Source organism: Petromyzon marinus, unplaced genomic scaffold, assembly GCF_048934315.1.
Source record: "Petromyzon marinus isolate PM22_M1 ecotype Great Lakes invasive population unplaced genomic scaffold, UKy_Petmar_22M1.pri1.0 PM_Scaffold_112, whole genome shotgun sequence".
NCBI lineage: Eukaryota > Metazoa > Chordata > Hyperoartia > Petromyzontiformes > Petromyzontidae > Petromyzon > Petromyzon marinus.
The window spans coordinates 10164-29680 of NW_027423072.1; the positions used below are offsets into that span (position 1 = coordinate 10164).

The following is a 19517-nucleotide window of genomic DNA, read 5'->3' on the forward strand; positions in this document are numbered from 1 at the left end:
ACCAAGGTGGCGAGCTGGATTCTGTGGAATGTGGAGGACGTGCTGAGAGTTGTAAATAAAGCGGTGTTCGGGGAAAGACAGAAGTTGACCGAGTGAAATCGAACACTACAGTAGTGTAGTGTATAGTGTAGTGTATAGTGTATAGTGTAGTGTATAGTGTCGTGTATAGTGTAGTGTATAGTGTAGTGTATAGTGTAGTGTATAGTGTAGTGTATAGTATAGTAGTGTAGTTTTAGTGTAGTTTCTAGTGTAGTATATAGTGTAGTGTATAGTTGTGTATAGTGTAGTGTATAGTGTAGTTTTTAGTGTAGTTTACAGTGTAGTGTATAGTGTAGTGTATAGTAGTCTAGTGTATATTAATGTAGTGTATAGTGTAGTGTATAGTGTAGTGTATAGTAGTGTAGTGTATAGTGTAGTGTATAGTAGTGTAGTGTGTAGTGTAGTTTATAGTGTAGTGTATAGTGTAGTGTATAGTAGTGTAGTGTAGAGTGTAGTGTGTAGTGTAGTGTATAGTGTAGTGTATAGTAGTGTAGTGTATAATGTAGTGTATAGTGTGCTGTATAGTAGTGTATAGTGTAGTGTAGTGTATATTAGTGTACAGTAGTGCAGTGTATAGTAGTGTAGTGTATAATGTAATGTATAGAAGTGTAGTGTATAGAAGTGTAGTGTATAGTGTAGTGTATAGTGTAGTGTATAGTAGTGTAGTGTATAGTGTAGTGTATAGTGTAGTGTAGATTGTACTGCATAGTAGTGTATAGTGTAGTGTAGTGTATAGTGTGTAGTGTAGTGTATAGTAGTGTAGTGTATAGTGTAGTGTAGTGTGTAGTGTATAGTGTAGTGTGTAGTGTATAGTGTAGCGTATAGTGTAGTGTATAGTGTAGTGTGTAGTGTAGTGTATAGTGTAGTGTTTAGTGTAGTGTATAGTGTAGTGTGTAGTGTAGTGTATAGTGTAGTGTATAGTGTAGAGTGTAGTGTAGTGTGTAGTGTAGTGTGTAGTGTAGTGTATAGTGTCGTGTGTAGTGTATAGTGTAGTGTGTAGTGTAGTGTAGTGTGTAGTGTAGTGTGTAGTGTAGTGTGTAGTGTATAGTGTAGTGTGTAGTGTAGTGTATAGTGTAGTGTATAGTGTAGTGTGTAGTGTAGTGTATAGTGTAGTGTGTAGTGTAGTGTGTAGTGTAGTGTGTAGTGTAGTGTGTAGTGCAGTGTGTAGTGTAGTGTGTAGTGTAGTGTATAGTGTAGTGTGTAGTGTAGTGTGTAGTGTAGTGTGTAGTGTAGTGTAGTGTGTAGTGTGTAGTGTAGTGTGTAGTGTAGTGTGTAGTGTAGACGCTGTGTGTGTAGACGCTGTGTGTGTAGACGCTGTGTGTGTAGACGCTGTGTGTGTAGACTCTGTGTGCGGAGTCGCTGAGTGCCGAGCAAGCGAAGCGATCGTGGGGAGTGGAGAGACCAAGGTGGCGAGCTGGATTCTGTGGAATGTGGAGGACGTGCTGAGAGTTGTAAATAAAGCGGTGTTCGGGGAAAGACAGAAGTTGACCGAGTGAAATCGAACACTACAGTAGTGTAGTGTATAGTGTAGTGTATAGTGTATAGTGTAGTGTATAGTGTAGTGTATAGTGTAGTGTATAGTGTAGTGTATAGTGTAGTGTATAGTATAGTAGTGTAGTTTTAGTGTAGTTTCTAGTGTAGTGTATAGTGTAGTGTATAGTTGTGTATAGTGTAGTGTATAGTGTAGTTTTTAGTGTAGTTTACAGTGTAGTGTATAGTGTAGTGTATAGTAGTCTAGTGTATATTAATGTAGTGTATAGTGTAGTGTATAGTGTAGTGTATAGTAGTGTAGTGTATAGTAGTGTAGTGTATAGTGTAGTGTATAGTAGTGTAGTGTGTAGTGTAGTTTATAGTGTAGTGTATAGTGTAGTGTATAGTAGTGTAGTGTAGAGTGTAGTGTATAGTGTAGTGTATAGTAGTGTAGTGTATAATGTAGTGTATAGTGTGCTGTATAGTAGTGTATAGTGTAGTGTAGTGTATATTAGTGTACAGTAGTGCAGTGTATAGTAGTGTAGTGTATAATGTAATGTATAGAAGTGTAGTGTATAGAAGTGTAGTGTATAGTGTAGTGTATAGTGTAGTGTATAGTAGTGTAGTGTATAGTGTAGTGTATAGTGTAGTGTAGATTGTACTGCATAGTAGTGTATAGTGTAGTGTAGTGTATAGTGTGTAGTGTAGTGTATAGTAGTGTAGTATATAGTGTAGTGTATAGTAGTGTAGTGTATAGTAGTGTAGTGTATAGTAGTTTAGTGTATAATGTAGTGTATAGTGTACTGTATAGTAATGTATAGTGTAGTGTATAGTGTAGTGTACAGTGTAATGTATAGAAGTGTAGTGTATATTAGTGTAGTGTACAGTGTAGTGTATAGTGTAGTGTATAGTAGTGTAGTATATAGTGTAGTGTATAGTTGTGTAGTGTATAGTGTAGTGTTTAGTGTAGGGTGTAGTGTATAGTAGTGTAGTGTGTAGTGTAGTGTATAGTAGTGTATATTGTAGTGTATAGTGTAGTGTATAGTAGTGTAGTGTATAGTGTAGTGTATAGTAGTGTAGTGTATAGTGTAGTGTGCAGTGTAGTGTATAGTGTAGTGTATAGTGTAGTGTATAGTGTACAGTGTGGTGTATAGTGTAGTGTATAGTGTAGTGTATAGTGTAGTGTATAGTGTACAGTGTAGTGTATAGTGTAGTGTATAGTGTAGTGTGTAATGTAGTGTATAGTGTAGTGTGTAGTGTAGTGTATAGTAGTGTAGTGTATAGTGTAGTGTGTAGTGTAGTTTATAGTGTAGTTTATAGTGTAGTGTATAGTGTAGTGTATAGTGTAGTGTATAGTGTAGTGTATAGTGTAGTGTATAGTTGTGTAGTATATAGTGTAGTGTATAGTGTAGTGTATAGTGTAGTGTATAGTGTACAGTGTAGTGTATAGTGTAGTGTATAGTGTAGTGTATAGTGTAGTGTATAGCGCGTTGTGTGTTTGAATGATCGCGACGAGTGGGGAATATTGGCGTAAGGCACTAGCACGAGGTGACGAGGCACGCCTACTTACGATTATAAAAATAAAGGGAAAATAACCTCCAATTATTGTACACCGATTTCCCCAAAATCTTACGCCCAGATCTAAACAATACTAAACATGGTCATACATGTGGCGATGCTAAAATCACGTTCACAAACTCGTCCACTCTCCTACTCACTCACCCACTCACTCACCCACTCACTCACCCACTCACTCACCCACTCACTCACCCACTCACTCACCCACTCACTCACCCACTCACTCACCCACTCACTCACCCACTCACCCACTCACTCACCCACTCACCCACTCACCCAATCACTCAGCCACTCACTCACCCACTCACTCACTCACCCACTCACTCACCCACTCACTCACTCACCCACTCACTCACTCAGCCACTCACTCACTCACTCACCCACTCACTCAATCACTCACCCAATCACCCAATCACCCACTCACTCACTCACTACTCATTCACCCACTCACGCACTCACTCTAACCCAGCAATCATCACACACCACTCACTCACCCACTCACCTACTCACCACTCACTCACCCACCCACTCACCTACTAACCGTTCACTCACCCACCCACTCACTCACCTACTCACCACTCACTCACCCACCCACTCAACTACTCACCACTCACTCGCCCACCGTCACCCACCCACCCACCCACTCACATACTCACCGCTCACTCACCCACCCACTCACCTACTCACCACTCACCCACCCACCCACTCACCTACTCACCACTCACTCGCCCACCCACTCACCTACTCACCGCTCACTCACCCACCCACTCACCTACTCACCACTCACTCACCCACCCACTCACCTACTCACCGCTCACTCACCCACCCACTCACTCACCCACTCACCTACTCACCACTCACTCACCCACCCTCACCCACCCACCCACCCACTCACATACTCACCGCTCACTCACCCACCCACTCACCTACTCACCACTCACCCACCCACCCACCTACTCACCTACTCACCACTCACTCGCACACCCACTCACCTACTCACCGCTCACTCACCCACCCACTCACCTACTCACCACTCACTCACCCACTCACCTACTCACTCGCCCACCCACTCTCACTCACCTACTCACCACTCACTCACCCCTCACTCACCCTCACCCACCCACTCACCTACTCACCACTCACTCACCCACCCACTCACCTACTCACCACTCACTCGCCCACCCACTCACCTACTCACCGCTCACTCACCCAACCACTCACCTACTCACCACTCACTCACTCACCCACCCACTCACCTACTCACTCACCTACTCACCGCTCACTCACCCACCCACTCACTTACTCACCGCTCACTCACCCACCCACTCACCTACTCACCACTCACTCACCCACCCACTCACCTACTCACCACTCACTCACCCACGCTCACCTACTCACCACTCACTCACCCACGCTCACTCACTCACTCACCACTCACTCACCTACCCACTCACCCACTCACTCACTCACCCACTCACCGACTCACTCACTCACCCACTCACTCACCCACCCACTTACCCACTCGCCCACTCACTCACCCACTCACCCACCCACTCACCCACCCACTCACCCACTCACCCACCCACTCACTCACCGACTCACCCACCACTCACCCACCCACCCACTCACTCACCCACTCACTCACCCACTCACTCACCTTGGTGGGTAAGCAGGTCTGAGCTCAGCTCTGGGATGGAGGGGAGAGTGGTGGGAGAGTGGTGGGGAGAGGCAGGGGGGAGAGTGGGAGGAGAGTGGTGGGGAGAGTGGGAGGAGAGTGGTGGGAGAGTGGTGGGGAGAGTGGGGGGAGAGTGGTGGGAGAGTGGGAGGAGAGTGGTGGGGAGAGGCAGGGGGGAGAGTGGGGGGAGAGTGGGAGGAGAGTGGTGGGAGAGTGGTGGGGAGAGTGGGGGGAGGATGTGGAACCCCGCGACCTGCAGGATCCTGCCATTGTTGAGGGACTTCCACCCAGAACACGATTCTGTAACACCCCCACCTCACTCACTACTCACTCACCACTCACTCACTCACTCACCGCTCACTCACTCACTCACCGCTCACTCACTCACCGCTCACTCACTCACACACTCACCCACTCACTCAACACTCACTCACTCACTCACCCACTCACTCACCCACTCACTCACTCACCCACACACTCACTCACTCACCACTCACTCACTCACACACACTCACCCACTCACTCACTCACACACCACTCACTCAGTCACTCACTCACCACTCCCTCACTCACCACTCACCCACTCACTCACTCACCACTCACACACTCACTCACACACTCACCCACCCTCTCACTCACACACTCACACACCACTCACACACTCACCACTCACTCACTCACCACTCCTCACCACTCACTCACTCAGTCACTTACTTACTCACTCACACACCACTCACTCACACACTCACTCACTCACCCACACACTCACTCACTCACCACTCACTCACCACTCACCCACTCACTCACTCACACACTCACTCACTCACCACTCACTCACCACTCACTCACCCACTCACCACTCACTCACCCACTCACCACTCACTCACTCAGTCACTCACTCACACACTCACCACACACACCCACTCAGTCACTCACTCACCACTCACTCACCCACTCACTCACTCACACACTCACTCACTCACCCACTCACTCATAAAGTCACTCAAAACTCACTCACTCACACACTCACCCACTCACTCACTCACACACTCACACACCTACTCACCCACTCACTCACCACTCACTCACCACTCACTCACCACTCACTCACCACTCACTCACCACTCACTCACTCACACACTCACACACTCACTCACTCACCCACTCACTCATAAAGTCACTCAAAACTCACTCACTCACACACTCACCCACTCACTCACTCACACACTCACACACCTACTCACCCACTCACTCACCACTCACTCACCACTCACTCACCACTCCTCACTCACTCACCACTCACTCACTCACCACTCACACACACACCCACTCACTCACACACTCACTCACCCACTCACTCACAACTCACTCACTCACACTCACCCACTCATTCACTCACACACACACTCACCCACTCACTCACACACTCACACACCCACTCACTCACCACTCACTCACCACTCACTCACCCACTCACCACTCACTCACCCACTCACCACTCACTCACTCAGTCACTCACTCACACACTCACCCACACACCCACACACCCACTCAGTCACTCACTCACTCACACACTCACACACTCACTCACTCACCCACTCACTCATAAAGTCACTCAAAACTCACTCACTCACACACTCACCCACTCACCTACTCACACACTCACACACCTACTCACCCACTCACTCACCACTCACTCACCACTCACTCACCACTCCTCACTCACTCACCACTCACTCACTCACTCACCACTCACACACACACCCACTCACTCACACACTCACTCACCCACTCACTCACAACTCACTCACTCACACTCACCCACTCATTCACTCACACACACACTCACCCACTCACTCACACACTCACACACCCACTCACTCACCACTCACTCATTCACTCACTCACCACTCACTCACCACTCCTCACTCACCCACTCACTCACCACTCACACACACACTCACCACTCACTCACTCACCACTCATCACCACTCACTCACTCAGCACTCACTCACCACTCCTCACCACTCACTCAGCACTCATTCACTCACCACTCCTCACTCACTTACCCACTCACTCACCACAGACTCAACACTGCACCATAGACTCAACATTGCACCACAGACTCAACACTGCACCACAGACTCAACACTGCACCATAGACTCAACATTGCACCATAGACTCAGCACTGCACCACAGACTCAACACTGCACCACAGACTCAACACTGCAGTCCATAGACTCAACACTGCACCATAGACTCAGCCTGCACCATAGACTCAACACTGCACCATAGCCGCAACACTGCACCATAGACTCAACACTGCACCACCACAGACTCAACACTGCACCACCACAGACTCAACACTGCACCACAGACTCAACACTGCACCACAGACTCAGCACTGCACCACAGACTCAACACTGCCCATAGACTCAACACTGCACCATAGACTCAACACTGCACCATAGACTCAACACTGCACCATAGACTCAACACTGCCCATAGACTCAACACTGCACCACCACAGACTCAACACTGCACCATAGACTCACACTGCACCATAGACTCAACACTGCACCATAGACTCAGCACTGCACCACAGACTCAACACTGCACCACAGACTCAACACTGCACCATAGACTCAGCACTGCACCATAGACTCAACACTGCACACCACAGACTCAACACTGCACCACCACAGACTCAACACTGCACCATAGACTCACGTTTCACCAAAGACTCAACACTGGTCCATAGACTCAACACTGCACCACAGACTCAACACTGCACCACAGACTCAACACTGCACCACCACAGACTCAACACTGCACCATAGACTCAGCACTGCCCATAGACTCAACACTGCACCATAGACTCAACACTGCACCACCACAGACTCAGCACTGCACCACAGACTCAGCACTGCACCACCATAGACTCAGCACTGCACCACCATAGACTCAACACTGCACCATAGACTCAACACTGCCCATAGACTCAACACTGCACCATAGACTCAACACTGCACCATAGACTCAACACTGCACCATAGACTCAACACTGCCCATAGACTCAACACTGCACCACAGACTCAACACTGCACCATAGACTCAACACTGCACCACCACAGACTCAACACTGCACCATAGACTCAACACTGCACCATAGACTCAAGACTGCACCATAGACTCAACACTGCACCACCACAGACTCAACACTGCACCACCACAGACTCAACACTGCACCATAGACTCAAGACTGCACCATAGACTCAAGACTGCACCATAGACTCAAGACTGCACCATAGACTCAACACTGCACCATAGACTCAACACTGCACCACCACAGACTCAACACTGCACCACAGACTCAACACTGCACCATAGACTCAACACTGCACCACCACAGACTCAACACTGCACCATAGACTCAGCACTGCACCATAGACTCAACACTGCACCATAGACTCAACACTGCACCACCACAGACTCAACACTGCACCATAGACTCAACACTGCACCACCACCAGACTCAGCACTGCACCACCACAGACTCAACACTGCACCACCACAGACTCAACACTGCACCACAGACTCAACACTGCACCATAGACTCAACACTGCACCATAGACTCAACACTGCACCACCAGACTAAACACTGCACCATAGACTCAGCACTGCCCATAGACTCAACACTGCACCATAGACTCAACACTGCACCACCACAGACTCAACACTGCACAATAGACTCAGCACTGCACCATAGACTCAACACTGCCCATAGACTCAACACTGCACCATAGACTCAACACTGCACCATAGACTCAACACTGCACCATAGACTCAACACTGCACCACCACAGACTCAACACTGCACCACCATAGACTCAACACTGCACCACCATAGACTCAACACTGCACCACCATAGACTCAACACTGCACCACCATAGACTCAACACTGCACCACCATAGACTCAACACTGCACCACCATAGACTCAACACTGCACCACCACAGACTCAACACTGCACCACCACAGACTCAACACTGCACCACCATAGACTCAACACTGCACCACCACAGACTCAACACTGCACCATAGACTCAACACTGCACCATAGACTCAACACTGCACCACCACAGACTCAACACTGCACCATAGACTCAGCACTGCACCATAGACTCAACACTGCACCATAGACTCAGCACTGCACCATAGACTCAACACTGCACCACCATAGACTCAACACTGCACCACCATAGACTCAACACTGCACCACCATAGACTCAACACTGCACCACCACAGACTCAACACTGCACCACCACAGACTCAACACTGCACCACCATAGACTCAACACTGCACCACAGACTCAGCACTGCACCATAGACTCAACACTGCACCATAGACTCAACACTGCACCACCACAGACTCAACACTGCACCATAGACTCAGCACTGCACCATAGACTCAACACTGCACCATAGACTCAACACTGCACCACAGACTCAGCACTGCACCACAGACTCAGCACTGCACCACAGACTCAACACTGCACCACAGACTCAACATTGCACCACCACAGACTCAACACTGCCCATAGACTCAACACTGCCCATAGACTCAGCACTGCACCATAGACTCAACACTGCACCATAGACTCTACACTGCACCACCACAGACTCAACACTGCACCACCATAGACTCAACACTGCACCACAGACTCAGCACTGCACCACAGACTCAGCACTGCACCATAGACTCAACACTGCACCATAGACTCAACACTGCACCACCACAGACTCAACACTGCACCACAGACTCAACACTGCACCACCATAGACTCAACACTGCACCACCATAGACTCAACACTGCACTACCATAGACTCAACACTGCACCACCATAGACTCAACACTGCACCATAGACTCAACACTGCACCACCATAGACTCAACACTGCACCACAGACTCAACACGGCACCACAGACTCAACACTGCACCACCACAGACTCAACACTGCACCACCACAGACTCAACACTGCACCACAGACTCAACACTGCACCACAGACTCAACACTGCACCATAGACTCAACACTGCACCATAGACTCAACACTGCACCACAGACTCAACACTGCACCATAGACTCAACACTGCACCATAGACTCAACACTGCACCATAGACTCAACACTGCACCATAGACTCAACACTGCACCACCACAGACTCAACACTGACACAGCGAAACTGCGCCAGCAGAGTAGAGGGGACGCCTCGTGTTGCACAAAGTTTCTTTATTGGGAATCGGCGATTTGGTGGCGTTCACAAAGTCCTTGAGAGGGCGTGGGAGGGGGACGAGGTGGATCGCGAGGAAGGGTGGTAGCTGAGGATGATGATGGAGAATGGTAGCTGAGGATGATGATGATGGAGGAGGGTGGTAGCTGAGGATGATGATGATGGAGAATGGTAGCTGAGGATGATGATGATGGAGGGTGGTAGCTGAGGATGATGATGATGGAGGATGGTAGCTGATGATGATGGAGGGTGGTAGCTGATGATGATGATGGAGGGTGGTAGCTGAGGATGATGATGATGGAGGATGGTAGCTGATGATGATGGAGGGTGGTAGCTGATGATGATGATGGAGGGTGGTAGCTGAGGATGATGATGATGGAGGGTGGTAGCTGAGGATGATGATGATGGAGGATGGTAGCTGATGATGATGGAGGGTGGTAGCTGATGATGATGATGGAGGGTGGTAGCTGAGGATGATGATGATGATGAATAGTAGCTGAGGATGATGATGATGATGAATAGTAGCTGAGGATGATGATGATGGAGGGTGGTAGCTGAGGATGATGATAATGGAGAATGGTAGCTGAGGATGATGATGATGGAGGGTGGTAGCTGAGGATGATGATGATGGAGGGTGGTAGCTGTGGATGATGATGATGGAGGGTGGTAGCTGAGGATGATGATGATGGAGCATGGTAGCTGAGGATGATGATGATGATGGAGGATGATGATGGAGGATGATGATGATGGAGAATGGTAGCTGAGGATGATGGAGTGTGGTAGCTGAGGATGATGATGGAGTGTTGTAGCTGAGGATGATGATGGAGGATGGTAGCTGAGGAGGATGATGATGGAGAATGGTAGCTGAGGATGATGATGGAGGATGATGATGATGATGATGGAGGGGGGAGAGTGGAGGGGAGGAAGGGTGAACTAGCGATCGTGGAAGCTGTGAAGGATGATGCAGGAGGGAGGGGGGGGGGCAGAGGATCAACGTTCTCACAACAACGAGCCGGGTGGCTAAAGCACAGCAGGTTGGCACAGTAGGAAGCACAGGTGGTGCATCAGCCAGTCATCTCAGTCATCTCGGTCAGTCGACCCGTGGCACCTGCTGGGTCTGCCCCCGTGACCTCCTGCCGGCGGGCGTTCGACGCTTCACGCGGTGGCCTCAACGCGCACCTAGCCTGGCACAAGCGTCGTGGTGACGTCGCCGCCGCTTAGTGGCGAATGGCGGTTGTTGTTGTTGTTGTGTTTGTGGTGTGCGTTCCAGTGTGTGTGTGTGTTCCAGTGTGTGTGTGTGTTCCAGTGTGTGTGTGTGTGTGTTCCAGTGTGTGTGTGTGTTCCAGTGTGTGTGTGTGTGTGTTCCAGTGTGTGTGTGTGTTCCAGTGTGTGTGTGTGTGTGCGTTCCAGTGTGTGTGTGTGTTCCAGTGTGTGTGTGTGTGTGTGTTCCAGTGTGTGTGTGTGTGTGTTCCAGTGTGTGTGTGTGTGTTCCAGTGTGTGTGTGTGTTCCAGTGTGTGTGTGTGTGTTCCAGTGTGTGTGTGTGTGTTCCAGTGTGTGTGTGTGTGTGCGTTCCAGTGTGTGTGTGCGTTCCAGTGTGTGTGTGTGTTCCAGTGTGTGTGTGTGCGTTCCAGTGTGTGTGTGTGTGTTCCAGTGTGTGTGTGTGTGTTCCAGTGTGTGTGTGCGTTCCAGTGTGTGTGTGTGTGTGTTCCAGTGTGTGTGTGTGTGTGTGTTCCAGTGTGTGTGTGCGTTCCAGTGTGTGTGTGCGTTCCAGTGTGTGTGTGTGTGTGTGTTCCAGTGTGTGTTTGTCTGTGTGTTCCAGTGTGTATGTGTGTTCCAGTGTGTGTGTGCGTTCCAGTGTGTGTGTGTGTGCGTTCCAGTGTGTGTGTGTGTTCCAGTGTGTGTGTGTGTGTGTGTGCGTTCCAGTGTGTGTATGTGTGTTCCAGTGTGTGTGTGTGTTCCAGTGTGTGTGTGCGTTCCAGTGTGTGTGTGTGTTCCAGTGTGTGTGTGTGTGTGCGTTCCAGTGTGTGTGTGTGTTCCAGTGTGTGTGTGTGTTCCAGTGTGTATGTGTGTGTTCCAGTGTGTGTGTGTGTGTGTGCGTTCCAGTGTGTGTATGTGTGTTCCAGTGTGTGTGTGTGTTCCAGTGTGTGTGTGCGTTCCAGTGTGTGTGTGTGTTCCAGTGTGTGTGTGTGTGTGCGTTCCAGTGTGTGTGTGTGTTCCAGTGTGTGTGTGTGTTCCAGTGTGTATGTGTGTGTTCCAGTGTGTGTGTGTGTGTGTGTTCCAGTGTGTGTGTGCGTTCCAGTGTGTGTGTGCGTTCCAGTGTGTGTGTGTGTGTGTTCCAGTGTGTGTTTGTCTGTGTGTTCCAGTGTGTGTGTGTGTGTTCCAGTGTGTGTGTGTGTGTTCCAGTGTGTGTGTGTGTGTTCCAGTGTGTGTGTGCGTTCCAGTGTGTGTGTGTGTTCCAGTGTGTGTGTGTGTTCCAGTGTGTGTGTGTGTGTTCCAGTGTGTGTGTGTGTGTTCCAGTGTGTGTGTGTGTGTGTTCCAGTGTGTGTGTGTGTGTGTTCCAGTGTGTGTGTGTGTGTTCCAGTGTGTGTGTGTGTGTGTTCCAGTGTGTGTGTGTGTGTTCCAGAGCATGAAACCTACGAGCCAGGGTTCGATTCCGAACCCACGGCCTCCAGCGCTACCGGTAAGCGGCGATACATTCCCACTGGTCTTGAGCCTCGCCTCGGTCGACTCGGCCTCGAATGAGTAGCTGGTGTAGCGGTGTGTAGCAGCAGTAGTAAACATCGCCACTGGGGGGAGACAAAGGCGGCCGGGCGTGGTGGTGGTGGTGGTGGCCACCCACCCCCTCTCTCTCTGTGTGGCCACGGTGGCGGTAGCCTTCAGAGGGGCTGCTGCTGCTGCTGCTGCTACTTGCCCCTTGCAGCCCTCTGGTCACTCTTCAACTCCGTGAATTTAACAAAGCAACTTGCAGCGCCGCAAAACCTCGTCACCGTCCTTAAGCGGCGACCTCGTGTCCGGGGCCTGCCTGGGGCCTGCCTGGGGCCTGCCTGGGGCCTGTGTAGGGGCCTGTAGGGCCTGTGTAGGGGCTGTGTAGGGCCTGTGTAGGGGTCTGTGCAGGGCCTGTGTAGGGGCCTGTGTAGGGGCCTGTGTAGGGGCCTGTGTAGGGGTCTGTGTAGGGGTCTGTGTAGGGGTCTGTGTAGGGGCCTGTGTAGGGGCGTGTAGGGCCTGTGTAGGGCCCTGTGTAGGGCCCTGTGTAGGGCCTGTGTAGGGGTCTGTGTAGGGGTCTGTGTAGGGGTCTGTGTAGGGCCTGTGTAGGGGCCTGTGTAGGGGTCTGTGTAGGGCCTGTGTAGGGGCCTGTGTAGGGGCCTGTGTAGGGGCCTGTGTAGGGGCCTGTGTAGGGCCTGTGTAGGGCCTGTTTAGGGGCCTGTGTAGGGGCCTGTGTAGGGGCCTGTGTAGGGGCCTGTAGGGCCTGTAGGGCCTGTGCAGGGGCCTGTGTAGGGGCCTGTGTAGGGCCTGTGTAGGGGCCTGTAGGGGCCTGTGTAGGGCCTGTGTAGGGGCCTGTGTAGGGGCCTGTGTAGGGTCTGTGTAGGGGTCTGTGTAGGGGCCTGTGTAGGGGCCTGTGTAGGGGTCTGTGTAGGGGCCTGTGCAGGGCCTGTGTAGGGGCCTGTGTAGGGGTCTGTGTAGGGGCCTGTGTAGGGCCTGTGTAGGGGCCTGTAGGGGCCTGTGTAGGGGCCTGTGTAGGGGTCTGTGTAGGGGCCTGTGTAGGGCCTGTGTAGGGGCCTGTAGGGCCTGTGTATGGTCTGTGTAGGGCCTGTGTAGGGGCCTGTGTAGGGGCTGTGTAGGGGCCTGTGTAGGGGCCTGTGTAGGGCCTGTGTAGGGGCCTGTGTAGGGGCTGTGTAGGGGCCTGTGTAGGGGCTGTGTAGGGGCCTGTGTAGGGTCTGCCCGGGGCCTGCCTGGGGCCCTACCTGGGCCACTTCACTGCGTTACAATCCGCCCCTCTCCTCCACCACCACCACCACCTCCTCACCACCACCACCACCACCACCACCACCTCCTCCTCCTCCTCAGCAGCCACCCCTCACTGCTGCGCGTGCTGGGCGTTGCCGTGGGTCTGGCCCGACCCCAGGAGGCCGTGGAGGGGAGCCAGGAGCCGCCGGCGCAGCTCCCGGGCCACGAGCGAGCGCTCGAGCGAGGCTCCGCCGCCTCCCCGGAGCACCGAGCGGTTCTCCTGGGCCCGGCGCGACAGGTAGGGCAGCACCTCGCGGACGGGGCCGTACGGCACGTACTTGTACACGGGGTAGCCCGCCTCACCTGTACACACACACAGGTACACACAGGTACACACACAGGTACACACACACAGGTAGACACACACACACACACAGGTACACACACACACACACACAGGTAGACACACACACAGGTACACACAGGTAGACACACACACAGGTACACACAGGTAGACACACACACAGGTACACACACACACACAGGTACACACACACAGGTACACACACACAGGTAGGGCAGCACCTCGCGGACGGGGCCGTACGGCACGTACTTGTACACGGGGTAGCCCGCCTCACCTGTACACACACACACACACACAGGTAGACACACAGGTACACACACACACACACAGGTACACACACAGGTAGACACACAGGTAGACACACAGGTAGACACACACACAGGTAGGGCAGCACCTCGCGGACGGGGCCGTACGGCACGTACTTGTACACGGGGTAGCCCGCCTCACCTGTACACACACACACAGGTAGACACACATACACACAGGTACACACACACACAGGTACACACACACACAGGTACACACACACACAGGTAAACCCAGGTACACACACAGGTAGACACACACACAGGTAGGGCAGCACCTCGCGGACGGGGCCGTACGGCACGTACTTGTACACGGGGTAGCCCGCCTCACCTGTACACACACACAGGTAGTCACACACAGGTAGACACACACAGGTAGACACACACACAGGTAGACACACACACACAGGTACACACACACAGGTACACACACAGGTAGACACACAGGTAGACACATACAGGTACACACACACACAGGTACACACACACAGGTAGGGCAGCACCTCGCGGACGGGGCCGTACGGCACGTACTTGTACACGGGGTAGCCCGCCTCACCTGTACACACACACAGGTAGACACAGGTACACACACACAGGTACACACACACAGGTAGACACACACACACACACAGGTACACACACACACACACACAGGTAGACACACACACAGGTACACACAGGTAGACACACACACAGGTACACACAGGTAGACACACACACAGGTACACACACACACACAGGTACACACACACAGGTACACACACACAGGTAGGGCAGCACCTCGCGGACGGGGCCGTACGGCACGTACTTGTACACGGGGTAGCCCGCCTCACCTGTACACACACACAGGTAGACACACACAGGTACACACACAGGTAGACACACACAGGTACACACACACACACAGGTAGACACACACACACAGGTACACACACACACAGGTACACACACACACACAGGTAGACACACACAGGTAGACACACACACACACACAGGTAGACACACAGGTACACACACACACACACAGGTACACACACAGGTAGGGCAGCACCTCGCGGACGGGGCCGTACGGCACGTACTTGTACACGGGGTAGCCCGCCTCACCTGTACACACACACACACACAGGTACACACACAGGTACACACACACACACACAGGTACACACAGGTACACACAGGTAGACACACACACAGGTACACACAGGTAGACACACACACAGGTACACACACACACACACAGGTACACACACACACACACACAGGTACACACACACACAGGTAGACACACACACAGGTAGGGCAGCACCTCGCGGACGGGGCCGTACGGCACGTACTTGTACACGGGGTAGCCCGCCTCACCTGTACACACACACACAGGTAGTCACACACAGGTACACACACACAGGTACACACACACAGGTACACACACACACACAGGTACACACACACACACAGGTACACACACAAAGATAAAGATCCCCCATATAGCCTGTAACAGACTGTAGGGGCAAGTGCTGTTAGCGAGCACCTATGAAGGCCGAAACGGTACACGAGGGGGTGGGTGGCCAGCACCACGCCCGACCGCCTTTGTCTCCCTAGTGGCGATGTTTACACACTGCACCAGGTACTCATTTGAGGCTGAGTCGACCTAGGGGAGGCCCGGGACCGGTTCAGATAATCGTCACTGGTGTTGGCCGTGAGCGGGAATCGAACCCGGGTCGCCAGGTTCATAGCGCAGCGCGCTAACCGCTACACTATCGCTCCCCACAAAGGTAGTCACACACAGGTACACACACACAGGTACACACACACACACAGGTACACACACACACACAGGTACACACACACACACAGGTACACACACACAGGTAGACCCAGGTACACACACAGGTACACACACACACAGGTACACACACACACAGGTACACACATACAGGTAGACCCAGGTACACACACACAGGTACACACACACACACACACAGACACACACACACAGGTACACACACACACACAGGTACACACAGGTACACACAGGTAGACACAGGTACACACACAGGTACACACACACAGGTACACACACACAGGTACAGACACACACACAGGTACAGACACACAGGTACAGACACACACACACACAGGTAGACACACACACACACAGGTAGAGACACACACAGGTAGACACACACACAGGTGAAGACACACACAGGTAGACACACACACATACACAGGTAGACACACATAGGTGAAGACACACACACAGGTAGACACACACACGTGTACACACACAGGTACACACACAGGTACACACACACACAGGTAGACACACATAGGTGAAGACACATACAGGTAGACACACACACAGGTAGACACACACACACAGGTAGACACACATACACATACACAGGTAGACACACATAGGTGAAGACACATACAGGTAGACACACACACACAGGTAGACACACACACACAGGTAGACACACATAGGTGAAGACACACACACACACAGGTAAACACACACACACACACGTACTTGTACACCGGGTAGCCCATCTCACCTGTACACATACAAGTAGACACACATAACGTGTATACCAGGTAGCCTGCCTCACCTGTATACAGGTACACACACGTACACTGGACAGCCGTGTGTGTACGTGCGTACGTGTGTACGTGTGTGTGTGTATGGGGAGCGGTGGTGTAGTGGTTAGCGCTACGCTGCGCTACGAACCTGGTGACCCGGGTTCGATTCCCGCTCACGGCCAACATCAGTGACGATTATCTGAATCGGTCCTGGGCCTCCCCTAGGTCGGCTCAGGCTAAAAATGAGTACCTGGTGTAGCGGTGTGTAGTAAACATCGCCACCGGGGAGACAAAGGCGGCCGGGGGTGGTGCTGGCCACCCACCCCCCTCGTGTGCCGTTACCGGCCTTCATAGGTGTGTACGTGTTTGTGTGCGTGTGTGTACATGTGTATGTGTGTACGTGTGTACGTGTGTGTACGTGTGTGCGTTCATGCGTGTACGTGTATACGTGTGTGTGTGTGCGTACGTGTGTATGTGTACGTGTGTATACGTGTGTGTACGTGTGTATACGTGTGTGTACGTGTGTACGTGTGTGTACGTGTATACGTGTGTATACGTGTGTGTGTACCTGTGTGTACGTGTGTGTATGTGTGTGTATGGGTGTGTACGTGTGTGTGTACGTGTGTGTGTACGTGTGTGTACGTGTGTGTGTACGTGTGTGTACGTGTATGTGTGTATACGTGTGTGTACGTGTGTGTACGTGTATACGTGTGCATGTCTACGTGTGTACGTGTATACGTGTGTGTACGTGTACGTGTGTGTACGTGTGTGTACGTGTGTGTACGTGTGTGTACGTATGTGTACGTGTTTGTGTACGTGTGTACGTGTGTGCGTGTGTATGTGTACGTGTGTGTATGTGTGTATACGTGTGTGTACGTGTGTACGTGTATACGTGTGTGTACGTGTGTATGTGTAAGTGTGCGTGTGTACGTGTGTATACGTGTGTGTACGTGTGTACATGTGTATGTGTGTATGCGTGTGTGCGTGTGTGTACGTGTGTATACGTGTGTATGTGTACGTGTGTGTGTGCGTACGTGTGTGTATGTGTGTGTGTGCGTGTACGTGTGTGCGTGTACGTGTGTGTGTGTACGTGTGTGTGTACGTGTGTGTGTACGTGTGTGTGTGTATGTGTGTGTACGTGTGTTTGTATGTGTGTGTACGTGTGTGTGTACGTGTGTGTGTGTATGTGTGTGTGTGTACCTGTGTGTACGTGTACGTGTGTGTGTATACGTGTGTGTACGTGTGTGTGTACGTGTGTGCGTGTGTACGTGTGTATACGTGTGTGTGTACGTGTGTGTGTGTACGTGTGTGTACCTGTGTGTACGTGTGTGTGTGTGTATGTGTGTGTACGTGTGTGTGTGTGTGCGTGTACGTGTGTGTGTGTGTACGTGTGTGTGTGTACGTGTGTGTACCTGTGTGTGTGTGTACCTGTGTGTACGTGTACGTGTGTGTGTGTGTATGTGTGTGTACATGTGTGTGTGTGTGCGTGTACGTGTGTGTGTGTGTACGTGTGTGTACGTGTACGTGTGCGTGTACGTGTGTGTGTGTACCTGTGTGTACGTGTACGTGTGTGTGTATACGTGTGTGTGTACGTGTGTGTGTGTACATGTGTGCGTGTGTACGTCTGTATACGTGTGTATGTGTGTGTGTATGTGTACGTGTGTGTGTGCGTACGTGTGTGTACGTGTGTACGTGTGTGTATGTGTGTGCGTGTACCTGTGTGTACGTGTGTGTGTGTGTACGTGTGTGTACGTGTGTGTGTACGTGTGTGCGTGTACCCAGGGCGAAGGTGATGTGGTCACACATCCCCAGGAGCTGCCCAAAGTAAACGCGGCCTCCTGACGGAGCGATCTGCAGCTCAGCCATCCTGGGGGGCACAAGGGGAGGGGGGGGGGCAGGGGTGGAGTTCTATCACAACTACAACCACCACCACGACTACAACCACCACAACTACAACCACCCTGGTGGTTGTAGTTGTGGTGGTGGTTGTGCGGTTGTTGTGGTGGTGGTGGTGGTGGTTGTGGCTATGCTACCAGGCGCAGAATGTGCTTCACGGCGTTCTCATTGCTAGAGCAGTGGTGGGAGTGAGAGTAGCGGTGGGAGTGGTGGTGATAGTGGTGGTAGTGATAGTGATGATAGTGGTAGTGATAGTGGTAGTAGTGAGTGGTAGTGATAGTGGTGGTGGTGGTAGTGATAGTGGTAGTAGTGGTGGTAGTAGTAGTGGTGGCAGTGATAGTGAGAGTAGTGATGGTGGTGATAGT

General features: G+C 51.5%; 2 protein-coding genes across 4 annotated transcripts in view; both read right to left on the reverse strand.

Annotated features, from left to right (window-relative positions):
- Positions 1-10045: 10045 nt before the first annotated feature.
- On the reverse strand, positions 10046-14034 carry LOC142922590 (uncharacterized; the record flags this gene model as incomplete). The annotated part of the gene is made up of 1 exon (XM_076063397.1): positions 10046-14034. A coding segment is annotated over one exon (1023 nt), but the record flags the coding sequence as incomplete, so codon positions are not given.
- The window catches only part of LOC142922591 (proline dehydrogenase 1, mitochondrial-like), a 91805-nt gene continuing 86305 nt past the window's right edge, over positions 14018-19517 (reverse strand). Inside the window, exons 15-16 of one of the 3 annotated variants that reach the window (XM_076063404.1) lie at positions 19035-19123; positions 14018-14370 (exon numbers count right to left, since the gene is read on the reverse strand). In XM_076063404.1, coding sequence (XP_075919519.1) covers positions 14138-14370; positions 19035-19123 — 322 coding nt within the window. In that variant the 3' untranslated portion in view covers positions 14018-14137. Of the gene's footprint in view, positions 14371-14865; positions 16036-19034; positions 19124-19517 lie in introns of those variants that run through there. The other 2 variants (XM_076063402.1, XM_076063403.1) reach the window with 2 other exon arrangements.